The following is a 15740-nucleotide window of genomic DNA, read 5'->3' on the forward strand; positions in this document are numbered from 1 at the left end:
TTAACACCCAGTCAGTATTTAAAATGGCATAGAAAATGGCAATCCACTCCAGGATTCTTGCCTGGAAAATTCCATGGACAGAGGAGCCCAGCGGACTATATAGTCCATAGGGTTACAAAGAGTTGGACAGGACTGGGTATGTACACAGTATTTAAAAAAACTTATCCATGCAGAATAAAAACTAGCAATAGGAGGAAACTTCCCTCAATCTGATAAAAGAATATTCAAAACAAAACAAATCACTCTTAGCAGTGAAATGTTGAAAAGTTTCTGATACAAAGATGCCTTCAATAACCACTACTATTCAGCAAACATTTACTGAACTTCTTAGACAATGCAATAAAGCAACGTATAAGAATTAGAAAGGAAAAAATAAAACTGTCATTTGCAGACAACATGAGTGTATTCAATATCCATAAGAATCTTCAACAAAACTATTACAATCAATCAATAAACTTAGTAAGGTTGGTGAATATAAAGTCAATATATAAAAGTTGATTGTAAAAACATGGCAACTGTATTACTACTTCATGGTAACAATTTAAAAACATGTAAAACACCACTTAAAAAGCATAAAAAATTAAATACCTAAAAATAAATCCAATAAAGGATGTACCAAACCTAAAACATATTACGAAAGATTAAGAAGTAATAAAAAAAGAACTAGAGGAACAGATGCTGTAGAGATCTCATTTCTCCTCTAAGCTGATCTACAAAATCAGCAAAAATCCAATCAAAATTCTAATCAGGTTTTGTGTGTATGAAAGACTGACAAGACGGTTCTAAAATTATACTGAAATGCAAAGGACCTAACAACCAAAACAATCTCAAAGAACAAAAGTGAGGGTTTACCATACTGGACACCAAGACACACTGTGTATGTGCGAAGTCGCTTCAGTCGTTGTCTGACTCTTTGCGACCCTATGCACTGCAGCCCGCCAGGCTCCTCTGTCCATGGGATTCTACAGGCAAGTGTATCGGAGTGGGCTGCCATGCCCTCCTCCAGGGGATCTTCCCCACCCAGGGATCGAACACACATCTCTTATGGCTCCTGCATTGGCTGGTGGGTTTTTACCACTAGCACCATCTGCAAAGCCCACAAGACATAGTATAAAGCCGTAATAATCAAGATAATGTGACATCAGCCCAAGGATGGCCATAACAGACCCATGAAACAAGAGGAAGTCAAGCACACATTTGTGAGCACCTGATTTATGATAAAGGTGACACTTCAGCACAGTGGAGAGAGGGTTGTGTTTCAATAAATGTCACAGGACTAATCGAATAGACATGTGGGGGGAAAAAATTAACCTTGCCCATACCTTGTACCATACACTAAATTCACTTCCAAATAGAACTGAGACTGACTCTTAAGAAATATATCATCAAATTCCCTTTCCTCTGAGTCAAGCAGCAGGAGACTGAGAATGGGGAGAAAATGAAGCCAGGATGTTTATCCCCCAGGCCAGTGCGTCAGGTTCCCTCTGAAGGCGGCCAGTTTCCACCAGGAAGCCCTCTCCACAAAGCATCCTCTCCTGATCAAGGTACCAGCTCTTTGTTTCTTTAAAGATCAAGGTTGGTCCAGGGCTCTCAGCCATCACTAGTGACAGGATACTGCAACATTTCTGCATCTGTTTTCTCAACTCTATTCACGTGTTTGTAAATCCTCCCCTTATTAAATGTGCCAAAAACCTATTTAGAGGGCTGTGTGTTTCCTAATGGAATCTCTCAGGTATTATCTAGAAATGCTCAAGATATGAGTTAAGGATATGCATGTCCTGTGTCACCCAGAAATTCCACTCCTGGTTATACACCTTATAGAAAGCCATGCTTATATGCACCAGGACATGACCAAGGCTGTTCACTGAAGCACTGTTTGCAATAGCCCTAAACTGGGCGGGAGACAGGGGGAATGCTCAAAATCAGTTGAGGGGATAAATAAATTGGGACAAAAATCTTACACTGGAACATTACATTCCACAAAAATGAACAAAATACTTTTATAGTTCAGGGCATTTGACTACTCTTAGAAACTGTTAAAGATCCCCCAAATCTTCTGTATTATATATTTTTATATAAATATACATATATTAATAAACTAGGTTTTTTAATGTGTATTTATTTGTTTAAAAATAAAAATAACATTTTTACGAAAAAAACCTTTTGTTTTCTAAAACAAAATAAGAGTGGCACTGTCTTTTATTTGCAAATCTTTTGTTGTCTGGCTTAATAGAAAACACTCAATTTTCTTAATAGAAAACATTCAACATTCCATTTCAGCGTTCAATCTGTGATGTTGTTTTGACTGAAATACATGAAATTAGTCTTTCACTGATATTTAATTTGAAGAGGGAGGAGTAGTTTAGCAGTCTTTTCATGAAGTTATAGATATTTCTCTTTGATACTACACCAAAACTCGACAAGTGAGAATTGCTCAAAAATGAGATGCAATGTAGCATGTGACACCCTGTCAGTGAACCTTCCATATCCTGTCACATCGAAGTCACTGGCTCAACTTCTATGCTGAACGAATCTTTTACCCAGGCATGATTTTGTAACATCATGTACACATCATTTGGAAAACTTTGGCTCAATGAATTATACAAGTCTTCCAAATGATAACATCTCACACTATATGACATTATTTAAAAAAAAACAACACATTCATTAATATTGCCATCTACCTCATCAGAAAGGTTTTATGTATTGACAAGGTATTAAGTTCAGTGGCAGATGCAACTTTTAATTTTCATGTGGAAAATCAAATTTTATCACTATTGACAAATATATTCAATTGTTTTCTTTGCAGTGTCAGGCTCACTTTGTTCATTTTCTTTTCACCCCACCATGCACAGTGTGTGTGACCTTAGCTTCCCAACCAGGGTTGGAACCCACATCCCCTGAACTTGAGGTGCAGTCTTAACCACTGGACCACATAGGAAGTCCCTGTTCATCTTCAAGAAAATGTCTGGCCAAGCACCCTGGTGTCAATTAACCATAGCTTATCTACCAGTCATTCTATCAAATAAAAATGGCATTCTATTCTTAAAAAAAGGCAAGTTTAGCTTGTAATTCATATAGCTGTACATACATGCTTTTCTTCAAAGCAACCATCCTAGTTCAATATGCAGAAGTGTTTTATGCATACTTATCGTTTAATCACAAAGAATACTAAAAGACATGTTCCCAAGAGCGGAGATTTAATAAAACCCATCATTTCTCCTGCTTTATCAAGGACGTTCTTGAACAAAACTAGATCAGCACAACCACCAGGACAGTATGGGGTTACTGCCTTCTCCATGATAAGGTGTCAGCAGTTTTCCTCACCATGGCTTTTGCACCATCAGTATCCGTGTCAACAGTGAAGGGGCAAATAAAGTCTCTGATAATCATGAAAATAGTTTTGACCTCAAGGATGTCATGGAAGGGTTTTAAAGCAGCCCCTAGGAGTCTATAACTACTGAGTTACATTAACACAAAGTAACATAAGTGACTCTAAAAAATATAATGCTGAGCAAAAGAAAAAAAAACAGACACAAAAAGGAATATATTAAGACATTCATTCATATAAAAATTCAACAACAGGCAAAACTAAACTATATTTTTAAGGAATACGTACACAAGTTTGATCAAACACACTGCGAGTTTTTAAGATACTTCTCAATAACACATAGACAAAGAAGAAAAAAAATTAGTAAAGTTTACAAAGTTAAAAAGCTTAGTCTAATGGCCACATATAGAACTCCACACCCAACAGTAACAGAATACACATTCTTTTTTTTCCAATTGTTTGAGTCTGCAAAAATCAAAAGGCAGTGACAGACAGCTAACCCATGGTGCCCTGAATGAAAACAAGTCAGTTTAGATATATGATGGCCTAAAATCCCACTACTTAAGGCTCCACGCAGTGAGCAGAACAGCCATCAAAAGAGAATATACGTTCTTTACAAACATACAGAACACTCATAAATGTAACTGACAGTGTGCTACAAGCAGCAAGTCTCAACAAAAGCAAGGAATGATAAATACTATGTGGACTATATTCTTTGACTAAAAGGAAATTAACTTAAAAATCAGTAACAAAGATAACTTAAAAACCAGCATTTAGGTACACTTTTAAGTACACTTTCAAAAGGTTCACAGGCTGAAGAAGAAAGAAGTTAGAAAATATTTAGAACTGAACAATAAAAGTACTACACCTCAAAATCTGTGAAGGGCATGTGTCCACAGGGTTGCAAAAGAGTTGGACACAACTTGGCCACTGAACAACAACAACAAACAAAGCTAAAAAGTCAGTAGAGATGACATTTGCAGTTTTAAAATGATTTTATTAGGAAAGAAAATGAAAATTAATGACCAGAGATCTGGATGTTAGGGAGATTAAATCTAAAGATATAAGGAAGTAACATAACCAAACCTAAGTAACTTACATTGTATCTTATCTATAGAAATATATCCCAAAGGTCCCAGCCAAGCTATTATAGTGTCTGCTCTCATGGTACCTCAACTGATCAATTTCAACTGCCTGGTAAATTTCAAAGCCCAACACACCTTTCATTCAATGCTTAGCAATCATGGCCACCCACAGCCCCATTCCTTAGCAGGTTTCTTTAGAGTCAAGTGCTCCAATCTGAATCTTCTGTAGGAAACTTTTCTCCAATCCACTAACTGAAGGTATGATCCTCCCAAACCCTCACCTCTCTTGGGACCCTAGAACTTCTTAAAAAACTCAGATTCTCCTTTTCTAAAGACCAGGCGGCCACGCTTTGAGAAGAAATTCAAGATAATTTACTTATGCTGACCCTGAATTAAGCTGGAAATAAGTCAAACTCAATAAAAGATACTTGCAAAGTCTTAGAGTTGTCATGAGGAATAGCTACAGCAAACTAAACTGCTTTTCCCTTCATCCTTCACTTTTACCCACAGCCTCCTACCCCTCTATTTCCCTCCTCTGTCCTTAGTGTAGTCGCCCACAGGGGCCAGGGGGAGGCAAGGTGAAGACAGACTCCTGTTCTCAGGGCAGTGCTCCACACCTTTTTGGCTGTGTCCCTGCTTTTCCAGCCCATCACAATTCACTGCACAGGGGATCATCCAAAATGGATCCACTGCTCTGATCTCAACATTATGATCTGCCCACAGTCCCTGCCTATCAGCTTTCTCCCTCCCTCCCTCCAGGCAAAAATATACTCTGCTGCTCAGTCTCCGCTGGATTCCCAATGCTGCTCTCCAACTGTTTTCTCATCCTTTGCTTCCTCCCTTTTGCAAGGCATCCCCATTCTCCTCAAGTCACCTACCCAACCCTGGTGCCTCTTACTCTCTTACATTGCATCCTAATTCACAGAGAAAAAATAAAATAAAAGAGACCATCAGAATTGATTCAACCCTTCTGGCGAAAGTCATGAACGAACTACTCCTCAGATGCTCCCATGGCAAACTCCTTCCTACCAGCCAGATTCCAGCTCAAATGCTACCTTCTCAGAATCCTTCCCATACTCACGGGGGAAAGCCATCCCCATAGTCCTGTTTCATTTCCTTGTGAGGAAGTATCACGAAGGCAGGGATTGGCCTGGCCTGTTCCCTGCACTCTCCCCAGCACCTGGAACATAGCTGTTGTTCAGTCACTAAGCCATGTCTGACTTTTATGACTCCATGAACTGCAGCACGCCAGGCTTCCCTGTCCTTTACTATCTCCGGGAGTTTGCTCAAACTCATGTCCATTGAGTCATCCAACCATCTCATCCTGTGCCACTCCCATCTCCTCCTGCTCTCAATCTTTCCCAGTATCAGGGTCTTTTCCAATGAGTCAGCTCTTCACATCGGTGACCAAAGTACTGGGCCTTCAGCATCAGTCCTTCCAATGATTATTCGGGGCAGAACATAGTAGGTGCTCAGTACATATCCACTAAATAAACTAATTCTATGGGAAAATGACCTCTGAGTTGCTGAAGTTCTGACTTATGCCTCAACATTAGTAGTACAAATGTTACCTCTGCCTAAAATTCAAGTGGTTTCCCAAATTCAGACCATTACAATATCAAACCTTTCTCTCAACGTCTCTCCTTTCTAAATCTACCTTCTATCTGCCATGCCTTCTTTATTCTTTTATATTTATTTTATTGAAGTATAGTTGATTTAAAATGTGTTAATTTCTACTGTACAGCAAAGTGATTCACATACACATATACATGTATGTAAAAGAATTTGAAAAAGTGTGTACCTACACATATTCTTTTTCATATTCTTTTCCATTATGGTTTATCAAAGGATCCTGAATACAGTTCCCTGGGCTATTTATTCAGTAGGAACTTGCTGTTCTTCCACTCTATGATAGCTTGCATCTACCTATCTCAAACTCCCAAACCATCCCTCTTCCACCTCTCCCCCATGGCAAACACAAGTCTGCTCTCCAGGTCTGCGAGTCTGGTTCTGTTCTGTGGATAAGTCTGTGTCCTATTTTAGATTCCACGTGTAAGTGACATCACATGGTGTTTGTCTTTCTCCGTCTGACTGACTTCATTTAGTGCGATCATCCCTAAGTCCACCCACGTTGCTAATTACCCTGCCCTCTTTAAACCAATACCACCACCTGTGTCTACCATCCCTTCAAACATATTTTGGCTTTCTAGGTTCTTGCAGTATCTGGCTTGCATATTTCTTCTCAACGTTGCCCCTTATTATTTTCGGGAACTTCCATATGCTCAGCAACATTGTCAGTGACTCTGACATGTGGCAACTACTAACCACAGGACAGCCCCAGCTTCAATCTGACCCTGAACTGTTTCCTCTTAAAAACCTCAGCATTCAGCTTTCCCACTTCCCTGTACCCAATGACCTTGATCTCACTCTTCACTGAAACCTCTAAGCTTGCAGCCCTGCTTCTTTACACCCCCGGATATACACTAGAAATCCAGTGTATATCCTACTGTGAATGCAACTCTCATTACCATATTAAGTTCCCTGATCTTTCTGCCACATGCTCTCCTCCATCTTATTAGGCTCCAGAGCACCCCTACACAAAAGTCTCAAATCCCTGTTAGTGTATTTAATCCAGACTGGATTATTTAAAATGAAGATTTAAAGCAAAGTAAGACTTGGGGCAATCTTCCCATCTTTAGTACAAATAGTCATGTTAAACAGAAAGAGTATTCCACATTGATTAGGGCAGTATGTATGACTTTCATGAATTTCCAGGCACCAATTCACATGATTATTTAGAGGGCATACTTACATAGATAAGTCCTGAATAGTAACGATCTTTCAGATTATGTAAAACAGAAGCTTCGTTCAAGCATGTCAATTCCGCCATATCCTCCACCTTGGAAAACTTAGGTGGGTTCATCTTCTGAATATCATCTTTGTTGACCATTGCTTTCTTTCCATTCTCCGCCAACTCCACCATAACTTCATCTCCCCGTTCTTCTTTGATACTAGCTGCCTCAAAACCATGGCGTTCCGACGGGATCCACACTAGCTTTTTGGCCGTCCAATCAGCCTGAGTGGCAGGGTTGTAGATGACTGCCCTGTCCACAAAGAGATACCTCTCTGGATCTTCGAGTCCAGTTCTCTGTGCCATTGTAAACAGGAAGCTCCAAGAGCAATCGCCTCTATGAGAAGAGGAGGAAAACAAAGTCAGATATTTAGAAATAAGCTGTGGTTCACAACTCTTCTAAGAAACTTAAAAACAAAAGCTCTGGTAAACAAAATGCATGAACTTGGAGTGAAGAAGCTGGTGTAGCCCCCTCCAGGGCCCCAATAACTGGGTTTCCAAGGTAAATTCCAGGGGTGACCATAAATGATGACTGGTTCTCTGAGGACCACTCAAGATGTACCCTCAGTCACTGAGGGCTGAAACACAAGTGGGAGGAAACAGCAAAGTTGCAGTTGGACTCTGTTTTTCTCTTCATCTCCTATTTCACCCCCGCCACAAATTAAACAGGGAGTTAAGAAGGGAAAGGAAAACTAAGAAAACAAAAACAGAAATTCAGGATAAACGACCCTGGGAGTGGTGCTGGAATGACTGCAACCACCTGGATGTCACTACAGAAATGCACGGTGACTACCAGTAGAGCAAACCTCAGGTCTAGAACGTTCCTCCCATCCTATGTGTTTGTGTGCACAGGCACTCAGTCATGTCCACTCTTTGCGACCCCATAGACTGCAGCTCGCCAGGCTGCTCTGTCTATGGAATTTTCAGGCAAGAATACTGGAGTGGGTTGCCATTTCCTACTCCAGGGCATCTTCCCAACCCAGGGATCGAACCTGTGTCTCTCTGTTTCCTGTGTTGGCAAGCAAATACTTTACCACTGCGCCACCTGGGAAGATGCCCTTCAGACAACAGACTCAACACTCTTACGATTCCCCTAAGCCAGCCCCCTGCAGCTTCTCCATGGCCCACGTGATGTCAGTGTGATCACATGAGGCCACAGAGGGTGAGTGCGTGAGTTGGTGTCACACCCAGCCTTTCAAGTATGTGATGGTGGCTGTCCAGGTCTCCACTCCTAGGCCTGCAGCTGCTCCCCTCCGGCTCCTCGTCGGCATTCCGCCCTGTACCAGGACTCACTCCCCAACTCTGGGCTCTCGCCTCGAAACAGACTTCATGTGTTTACACCCCTTTAGAGGGGCCGGAAGCAAACAGAATATTCCAGACTGGTGCAGAAGAGACAGGAACTGTTCACAGCCTCAGCCCTGGTGGGGATAGCAAGCATGTTTCTGGGACTTCTACAATGAATGTATCTAAGACCTCAGTGGTTTATTGAGTGCTCACTGCTGGCTCACATGTAGCTGTCAGCCAAAGCCCAACACACAGTCCTTGAAGCTACTTCTCCTCTCATGCTTGTGGGACTGACTTTGTGGATCAAGTGACAGGATTTTACATTCGTCACTCACCTTTCTGGTGTGACTCATCATTCCTGCCTGACAAGTGTCTTTCTGGAATCCAACACCATCATTAAACACTTCCCTTATGACTTAGAGTAGTAAGTCGTTTTCCAGCCAAATTCCAGGTTATCACAAACCTCACTCAGATCAATGAAAGAAGGCAAGGAAGCAGCTGTTCTTGCTCCTCCATCCAACTCTCCCAACTTCTCCCTCTCCCCAAGATGAGGGGGATTCTTGGTAAGCTCTTGCCTGCCTGCCTACCTACCTCTTAGATGGAAGGATACAAGGGAAATCAAAATCACCCCAGGCTGTGAAGAGGTTCTTTTTTTTTTCTTTATTTTTTTTGGCCATGTCACATGACATTTGGGACCATAGTTCCCCAACTAGGGATCAAATCTGGGCCCCCTGCAGTGGAAGCGTGGAGTCCTAACCACTGGACCACCAGGGAAGTCCCATCAAGAGGTTCTTAACCTTCAGTGCACAAAGTTCAGGCTTCATGAAGGCACTGAAATGGGTCTACATACACTGTACAATTTTTTGTAGACCTGTGCTTTTCTGAAGAGAACACGCATAACTTTCTTCAGATTCTTAAAGAGATCTCGCTATCTTTACCCTAAAAGATTAAACACTGATAGAGGAAACCAAATACTAGCCCTTTCAGGCCCAATAAGAATGTACTAGAATCAAATAGCTAAGACTTTTCAGAAACTGGTTGTTACAATGTAAAGGATTACAGACACTCATCGCCGGAGCAGGGCTCTCCAACTTTGGCTCTTACACCAGCAACACCTGAAGGGTTTATTAAAATACAGACTGCCAGGCCTTATTCTCAGTAGGTCTGGGGCGGAGACCCTTGGTCATTTGCATTTCTAACAAATTCCCAGATGCTGCTGATAATGCTGGTCTGGGAGCACACTTTGAGAACTATCACTCCACAGTTCTCTGGTTGCCATGGTGAACCACTGCTACCACCAGATATGTTGGGGAGGCAACAAAGGTTGAAAACCAATGTTTCAGACTAATTCATTAACTGAATGAGAGGATATGCTTACCAGTTTTAGGCGTATACAATCGGATAAAACAAAAATCACAAACCACATAACATTAAAACTTCTACCAACAGATTTACTAATATGCTTTCTAACTAAAAGGCATCCACATGGGAGAAGGCAATAGAAAAAATATTCATACATATATGTACATTCTGAAGCATGGTTTCAAAAACACATCATCTCTCCAGACTGCACTACTAAGATTAATAACTAATTTTCTGTCTTCCCAACCCATACACTACCCACTGCTAGGAAGAAGATGGCTCTGAAGTGGGAATCACTCTGGATAAATCTGGATAGAGACTATAGGACACATTCTGCCTTAAGAAGAACAGCCTCTTAGAGAAAATGTCCAGCTAGAACAAAAATAGGATAACAAGTTACTCTTATTATCCATATTAGGTATAAACTGTATACCCGATATAATACTTCAGAAAAATGCATGCATTTTTCCTTTTACAACGGGCATGTAAATTATCTGCTGAGATTTAGCAAGTGACTATAAATTAGAATAACAACAGGTCATTTCTAGGGCAGGTCTTTTTTTTTTTTAAGAATTGATGGACTTTCAAAATTATTTGATCAAATCAATACATTTTAAATTTATTAGTATGTACTATTGCTAGGTGGGGAAACACCTGTAATTTAACATGAGAAAAAAGGGATCACAAAAGTGTGATTATAATATGCTCCCAATTTTGTGGCGAAAAATTACATATAAACATCTTTGTTTTAAAGGAAACAAATAGTCACTGGGTCTTCACTGGGTAGTGGGATTACAAACTTTTTACCTTTTACTTTTCCAGAGTTTCCTATAACTAACTAAACACTGCAAGGATGGTTTTGTCCTTGCTATACAGTGAGCTGACTTCCTGGTCCACAGGAGGGCATTTATATACCTACTGATCAACCATTACATGAACGGTCCTGACCCTCAGAGTAAGCTTCGGCTTCTCCTCCACCACCAAAAACCGAACATTCCTTTAAATCCTGACCCAAATGCCATCCTTTCACAAGTTCTTTTCAGGTCAACCTGGCAATTTAATCCTTCTCCTCCTCCTAACATTTTGTGCTGCTCTTCTGGCACCCTTCTCATCTCTACCAGAGGTCTCAGCAGGCAGTAGGTGCTCAAATCCTTGTTTAGATGGTAGAGTTCCTAAGGCCAGGGAAGAGGTTTTGTTCATTTTAACTGTTCACTTGAGGTTGCCAAATATGTTGTATTTTTCTCATTCCATTGTACATTTGGCAACTTGTCATGATAATACTGGTATTTAATAGGGAAACCACTTTCAAATGCTTTGCCTTGTAGGAAGGGTAACATTAGAATTTTGAAAACAGCAAATACTGTTGTTATATACCACTAATAATGGCCAGGTGGTATTCTTAAGTGGTTTAAGTGTATATATATCAACTCTTAATCCTCACAACAGGCTCACCAGGTAGGTTCTTTTACTATCTCCATTTTACAGGTGAGGAACCCAAGGTTCAGAGAAAGCCAAAAACTGGCCCAAAGTCACAGAGCTAACAAAGAGCTGGGAGGAAACCCAGAGTTCAGCTCCAGAACACGTGCTACAAGGATGGAAGGTGAGGAGGGGAAAACTTTGACATGTAGTATACACTACATACTGCCTGTCAATCAATGATCAATTATGGTTTCAAGAGTACATGCTCAGGGAATTCCCTGGCAGTCCAACGGTCGGGACTCTGCACTTCCACTGCTGGGGGCCCAGGTTTGATCCTTGGTTGGCGAACTAAGATCCCACAAGCCACATGGTGTGGACAAAAAAAGAAAAAAGAAAAATTAGGAAAGATCAGCCAATGAACACACTAGCACAATCTGTCAAAGGCTTTATATTTCATAAAAAAGGAATAAACAGGAACCTCTTTATAACAGACAGAATCTGAAAGTTCTTGGTGTCCTCTGAAGTAACTGCCTAATTATACTCAAATCATTTATCAGCTGCCCCCCACCCCAAAGTCAAAGCCCCATCACCTTCACTTGATTTTTCAACACACACACACCCCTGGGGGTCGATCCACAAGGCCATCTTTCACTCCCAAAGAAACACCACCCACTAAGCTTCTCAACTGCCTCCCAGAGCCTATGGTAGGTAGAGGCACAGGGAAACAGTTTTATGACTATCTTGCATACCAAAATCCAAACAAAAACGATGGATAAATGATCCATGACAGCACATCTCTCTGAGACAGATAAACAAAATCGTCTACAATTTGTGTAAAGCTACCACTAAGGTCACTCATCTTACAGAGACCTGAAAGTCTGTTCACTCATCAAAATCATGTTTAACCAAAAATGAGCAGAAATGCAAATCAAGTGCAAAAGGACACTACCGCTCTTCATGGCCCAAGCCGCCTCTGTGAATATCTTTACACTGTGTTAAACGTTTCTGAAGCAGGGAGACCGACACCAGGAATTTTTATTCTTCCTACATGACACGAAGGTACAGAAACCGCTGAAGACTACAGTCTTTCACCATACAACGTGCCCTTGAAAATTTCCTGTCTCACCTTCCATCCAGCCTGTCTTCCTTGAAATGATTTCCCTAAGGGGCCCAAGTGAAAAGGCAAGCTCTCGGGTCACATCTCTTTGCTGCAAAAGCTGGTGCTATATCGCCCAATTACACCATATGCTTTCTCCAGATAAGGACGGGGAGGAACTGAATTTAAGATGCAGAAGTAAGGAGATGCATAAAATGGCCACTTTTCCAGGATCCGTGACAGACAGGGCATACTTAAACATCAAAAGCATGGGACTAAAAGGATAATTAATGACGGCCGACGGATGAAGGAAATGAAACAATAAATACATTAAAGTTTTCCAGAGTGAGATACTATCAAGAATAATGAAGCCTGACTCAAAGAATCCTCAGTTTCAATGTTAAAAAACAAAAATCTCGGCAAAACTGAAGTATTAAATTTGGTATTATATTATTCAGCGAAAACAGCCGTCTTTGTTTCTTTTGCACTAGGGATCTACCCGCCTGCTTTCCCCTACCCACCCCACCCCACCCCACCCCACCCCCTTCCATCAACCGCAGTGATCTTGAAGGGAGCTGCAGAGGCCCTAAGGAACGGAGATAACGGTCATAGGCAGAGGCCACGTTAGCCAAAACTCACCAGCCGAGCTCAGACCCGCCAGGTCGCCAGACTCCTTCCCAAGGCCCGGGTTCCCAGGCAGGCCGGGCTGGGGGCCTGGCCGGTCCCCGGGCCGCATCCGCCCACCGCAGGCCCACAAAGCCCGCGCGGACGCCGGGACTCGGCGCCTTCAACTTCCCTCCGACCTCGTTCCAGGCCGATTTTATGGGCTCAAGGTTGGACCCCCCCCACTGCAGAAGGCCAAGAAGAGACTCCGCGGCGAGCCATGCCCAGATCCTCTACACAATAAAGGGATCCCGAAGCCAGGGCTGACCCTCCCCCCCAGCCGCCCTGCAGCAACGCGCCCCCGCCACATTTCCCGCCTCGCCCCCCCAAGCTGCCCGGGCCTGGCCGGACGTCCACCCCCGGTCCCCGCCGCCCCCACAGAGCCGGGTCTGACGCCGCCCCTCCCGCCCTGCTCCCCCGGGACCAGCGGAGCCCGACCCTCCCCAAGCCCGAGGCCGGCTTGCTCAGACCTTCACCCGCCGCGCGCTGCCCCGGCCGTGCGCAGCCCTGCCCTCGCGTCCCTCCACCCCGCAGGTCCAGGCGCGCCGCCCGCCTTCCGACCCCTCGGCGAACTCCGCACCGCGCTCCGGGTGCCGCAGCCGGCCTAAGCCACCCAGCAGCCCACCCAAGGGCCCTTCCCGTCCAGCGCTCCCCCCACCCCCAATCGGGATTGCGCTTTCCAGCCCGCCCCAAGACTCCCTGCCCTCCTGAGAAACAGGCAAAGACTCGTGGGATCCCCAGGGACCCCCACTAGAGCACGAGGTCCCCCCAAACACGCGCCGCAAGGATCCCGAACGCCGAGTTACCAGGTCCGCACATGCCCACCCGCAGATCTCCATCCCCAGTCCCTCAGGGGCAGTCCTCCCGCACCCCCAGGCCCTCATCCCCGCAGGAGTCTCTCACTCCCAAGGACCTCGGACCTCGTTCCCCGCCCCTCCAGGGGTCTCTCCACCCACTAGGGTCCCGTTCCCCGCCACCACCCCGCAATGTCCTTCCTCGCAGGAATCTACGGCCCCCGCAGCACAAACCCTCCGCCCAGAGTCCCTTCTGTCTTCCCCAGCTCCCGCTTCGGTTCCGTCCTCGCCCTCCAGAGCCGCCGAGGATCCTTCCCCCCACCACAAACCGTCCCCGGTCTCCGGTCGCCGGTCTCGGACCCGGGGAACCGCACCTCTCACCTTCAGCCGAAGATGGTGGCGCCGGCGCACGTCCCCAGCCGCGACCACAGAACCGGCGCTTCAGTCCCAAACCCACCGCTGCCTCCGCCGGGCTCCTTTAGCACTGCTACTCCGGGCTGCCCCACCCACTCCCACCCTCATTGGGCCAGCTCCACGCCCGTCACCACCGCCCCCAGACCCACTGGTCCGTTTGCGCGCCCATCTCCAAGGGAAGACGTTAGCAACCCGAACGAAGCTACCTTCTCGAGGTCCGTTCCCTCCACCCACCTGAAACGATGCTCATTGGCTTCCGCTCCCAGCCCAGGCGGCCGAGGCCCCCATACTATAGGCTAAGCCGCACGTCCATCAGAGATTCCGGGAGGTGCGGCCGGGGCAGTCGTGGGTGATTGGCTGGCTAGGGCAGAGATGGACAGCTGAGACTGGCAGGGCGTCCCGCGATCCCGCGGGGCAGTGGGTGCGGACCCCGCAGCGGCTTTGGCTGTGCGGACGGCCGGGCAGGTGTGCCCGCGGCCAGAGCCCCGAGCTCCGCCTGGACGCTCCACGCCCTGGCATCGGGCCGCCGCGGCAGCCCAGTCCGGAGCCTCGCCGCCCCCTCTGCCTGTCGCAGCCGGCGTGTCCCACAGTGGGACCGGCTTCCAACGCCGAGTCGCGGGATCCCGGCGCTGCCTGCAGGGGCGGGGCTGGAGCGCGGTCCAGAGGCCTGACGTCACCCCCGGGGCTGCGGGGAGTGGGGGCCACGGCTCTGCGGCTCACCTGCAGTGGGGGAGGGGAACCAGGGCTCGGGCTGCGGTTTTGCCCATGCGCACCAGCTGCGGGAGGGGGGCGGGGGGAAGACAGACCTCGCCTGCCGTCGGCGGTCGGCATTCAGGCCCCTGTCGCGACCTCGGGCCCAGGCTGACCCTGCCTAGGTCCGCTGAGCGCCGGCCGCCGGGTTTGCTAGGGGAGAGGCCTCCCTACCCAGACGCCTGGCTGGGCTGAGATTCCAGAATATTGAGAAGGGAACCCACCTTGGGAAAACGATTTCACGTCCTTCATTCCTTCGTTACTTCCTTCTTTTTTTTAGTATGCAGCTCCCTACATGAGAGAGGCTATGAGGAGGTTCTGCTGGACTCTCTTATCCCTCAGGGCCTATTAACTTTTCAAAGGCCTTGTAAAAAACGTTTGAGACCTGAAGAAAAAAATTTAAAAGGTTCCAAAATAAGGAAAGGCAACTAGAAAAATCCGAGTTAATATTTAATGAAATGTCTGCAATATCTAATCAACTGCGACACGACCCTAATTATATATAAATATAATAAAGTTTAGGTAAGTCACAAGAATAAAATCATTTAGTCTTAAAAAATTTGAAATTTGCAAAATCTTTTCCAAAAAATTTTTATAGCAAGATGTTACTTCATGTTCAATAAGGATGCATTTTAATATTTACGACATGATGTATGTAAGTGGCTAAGCCTAGGAAACTTCCAGTCTGGTA

The 15740-nt window shown here is 45.0% G+C and overlaps 2 protein-coding genes and 1 non-coding gene across 6 annotated transcripts in view; 1 reads left to right on the top strand and 2 right to left on the bottom strand.

Moving 5' to 3' along the window:
- The window catches only part of MYH10 (myosin heavy chain 10), a 121909-nt gene extending 106883 nt beyond the window's left edge, over nt 1–15026 (bottom strand). Inside the window, exons 1-2 of one of the 4 annotated variants that reach the window (XM_069603512.1) lie at nt 14534–15026; nt 7229–7604 (exon numbers count right to left, since the gene is read on the bottom strand). In XM_069603512.1, coding sequence (XP_069459613.1) covers nt 7229–7573 — 345 coding nt within the window. In that variant the 5' untranslated portion in view covers nt 7574–7604; nt 14534–15026. Of the gene's footprint in view, nt 1–7228; nt 7605–13067; nt 13563–14266 lie in introns of those variants that run through there. The other 3 variants (XM_069603510.1, XM_069603513.1, XM_069603511.1) reach the window with 3 other exon arrangements.
- On the bottom strand, nt 3785–3926 carry LOC138415575 (small nucleolar RNA SNORA79). The gene has a single exon (XR_011247326.1). It is a non-coding gene; the product is annotated as a small nucleolar RNA SNORA79 (small nucleolar RNA).
- LOC138415461 (splicing factor 3A subunit 2-like) lies at nt 11507–13699 on the top strand. The gene is made up of 2 exons (XM_069544087.1): nt 11507–11513; nt 13125–13699. Exons 1-2 carry the CDS (start codon nt 11507–11509, stop codon nt 13697–13699), a joined length of 582 nt encoding a protein of 193 aa, XP_069400188.1.
- Nucleotides 15027–15740: the final 714 nt, after the last annotated feature.

This window comes from Ovis canadensis, chromosome 11 (genome assembly GCF_042477335.2).
Source record: "Ovis canadensis isolate MfBH-ARS-UI-01 breed Bighorn chromosome 11, ARS-UI_OviCan_v2, whole genome shotgun sequence".
NCBI lineage: Eukaryota > Metazoa > Chordata > Mammalia > Artiodactyla > Bovidae > Ovis > Ovis canadensis.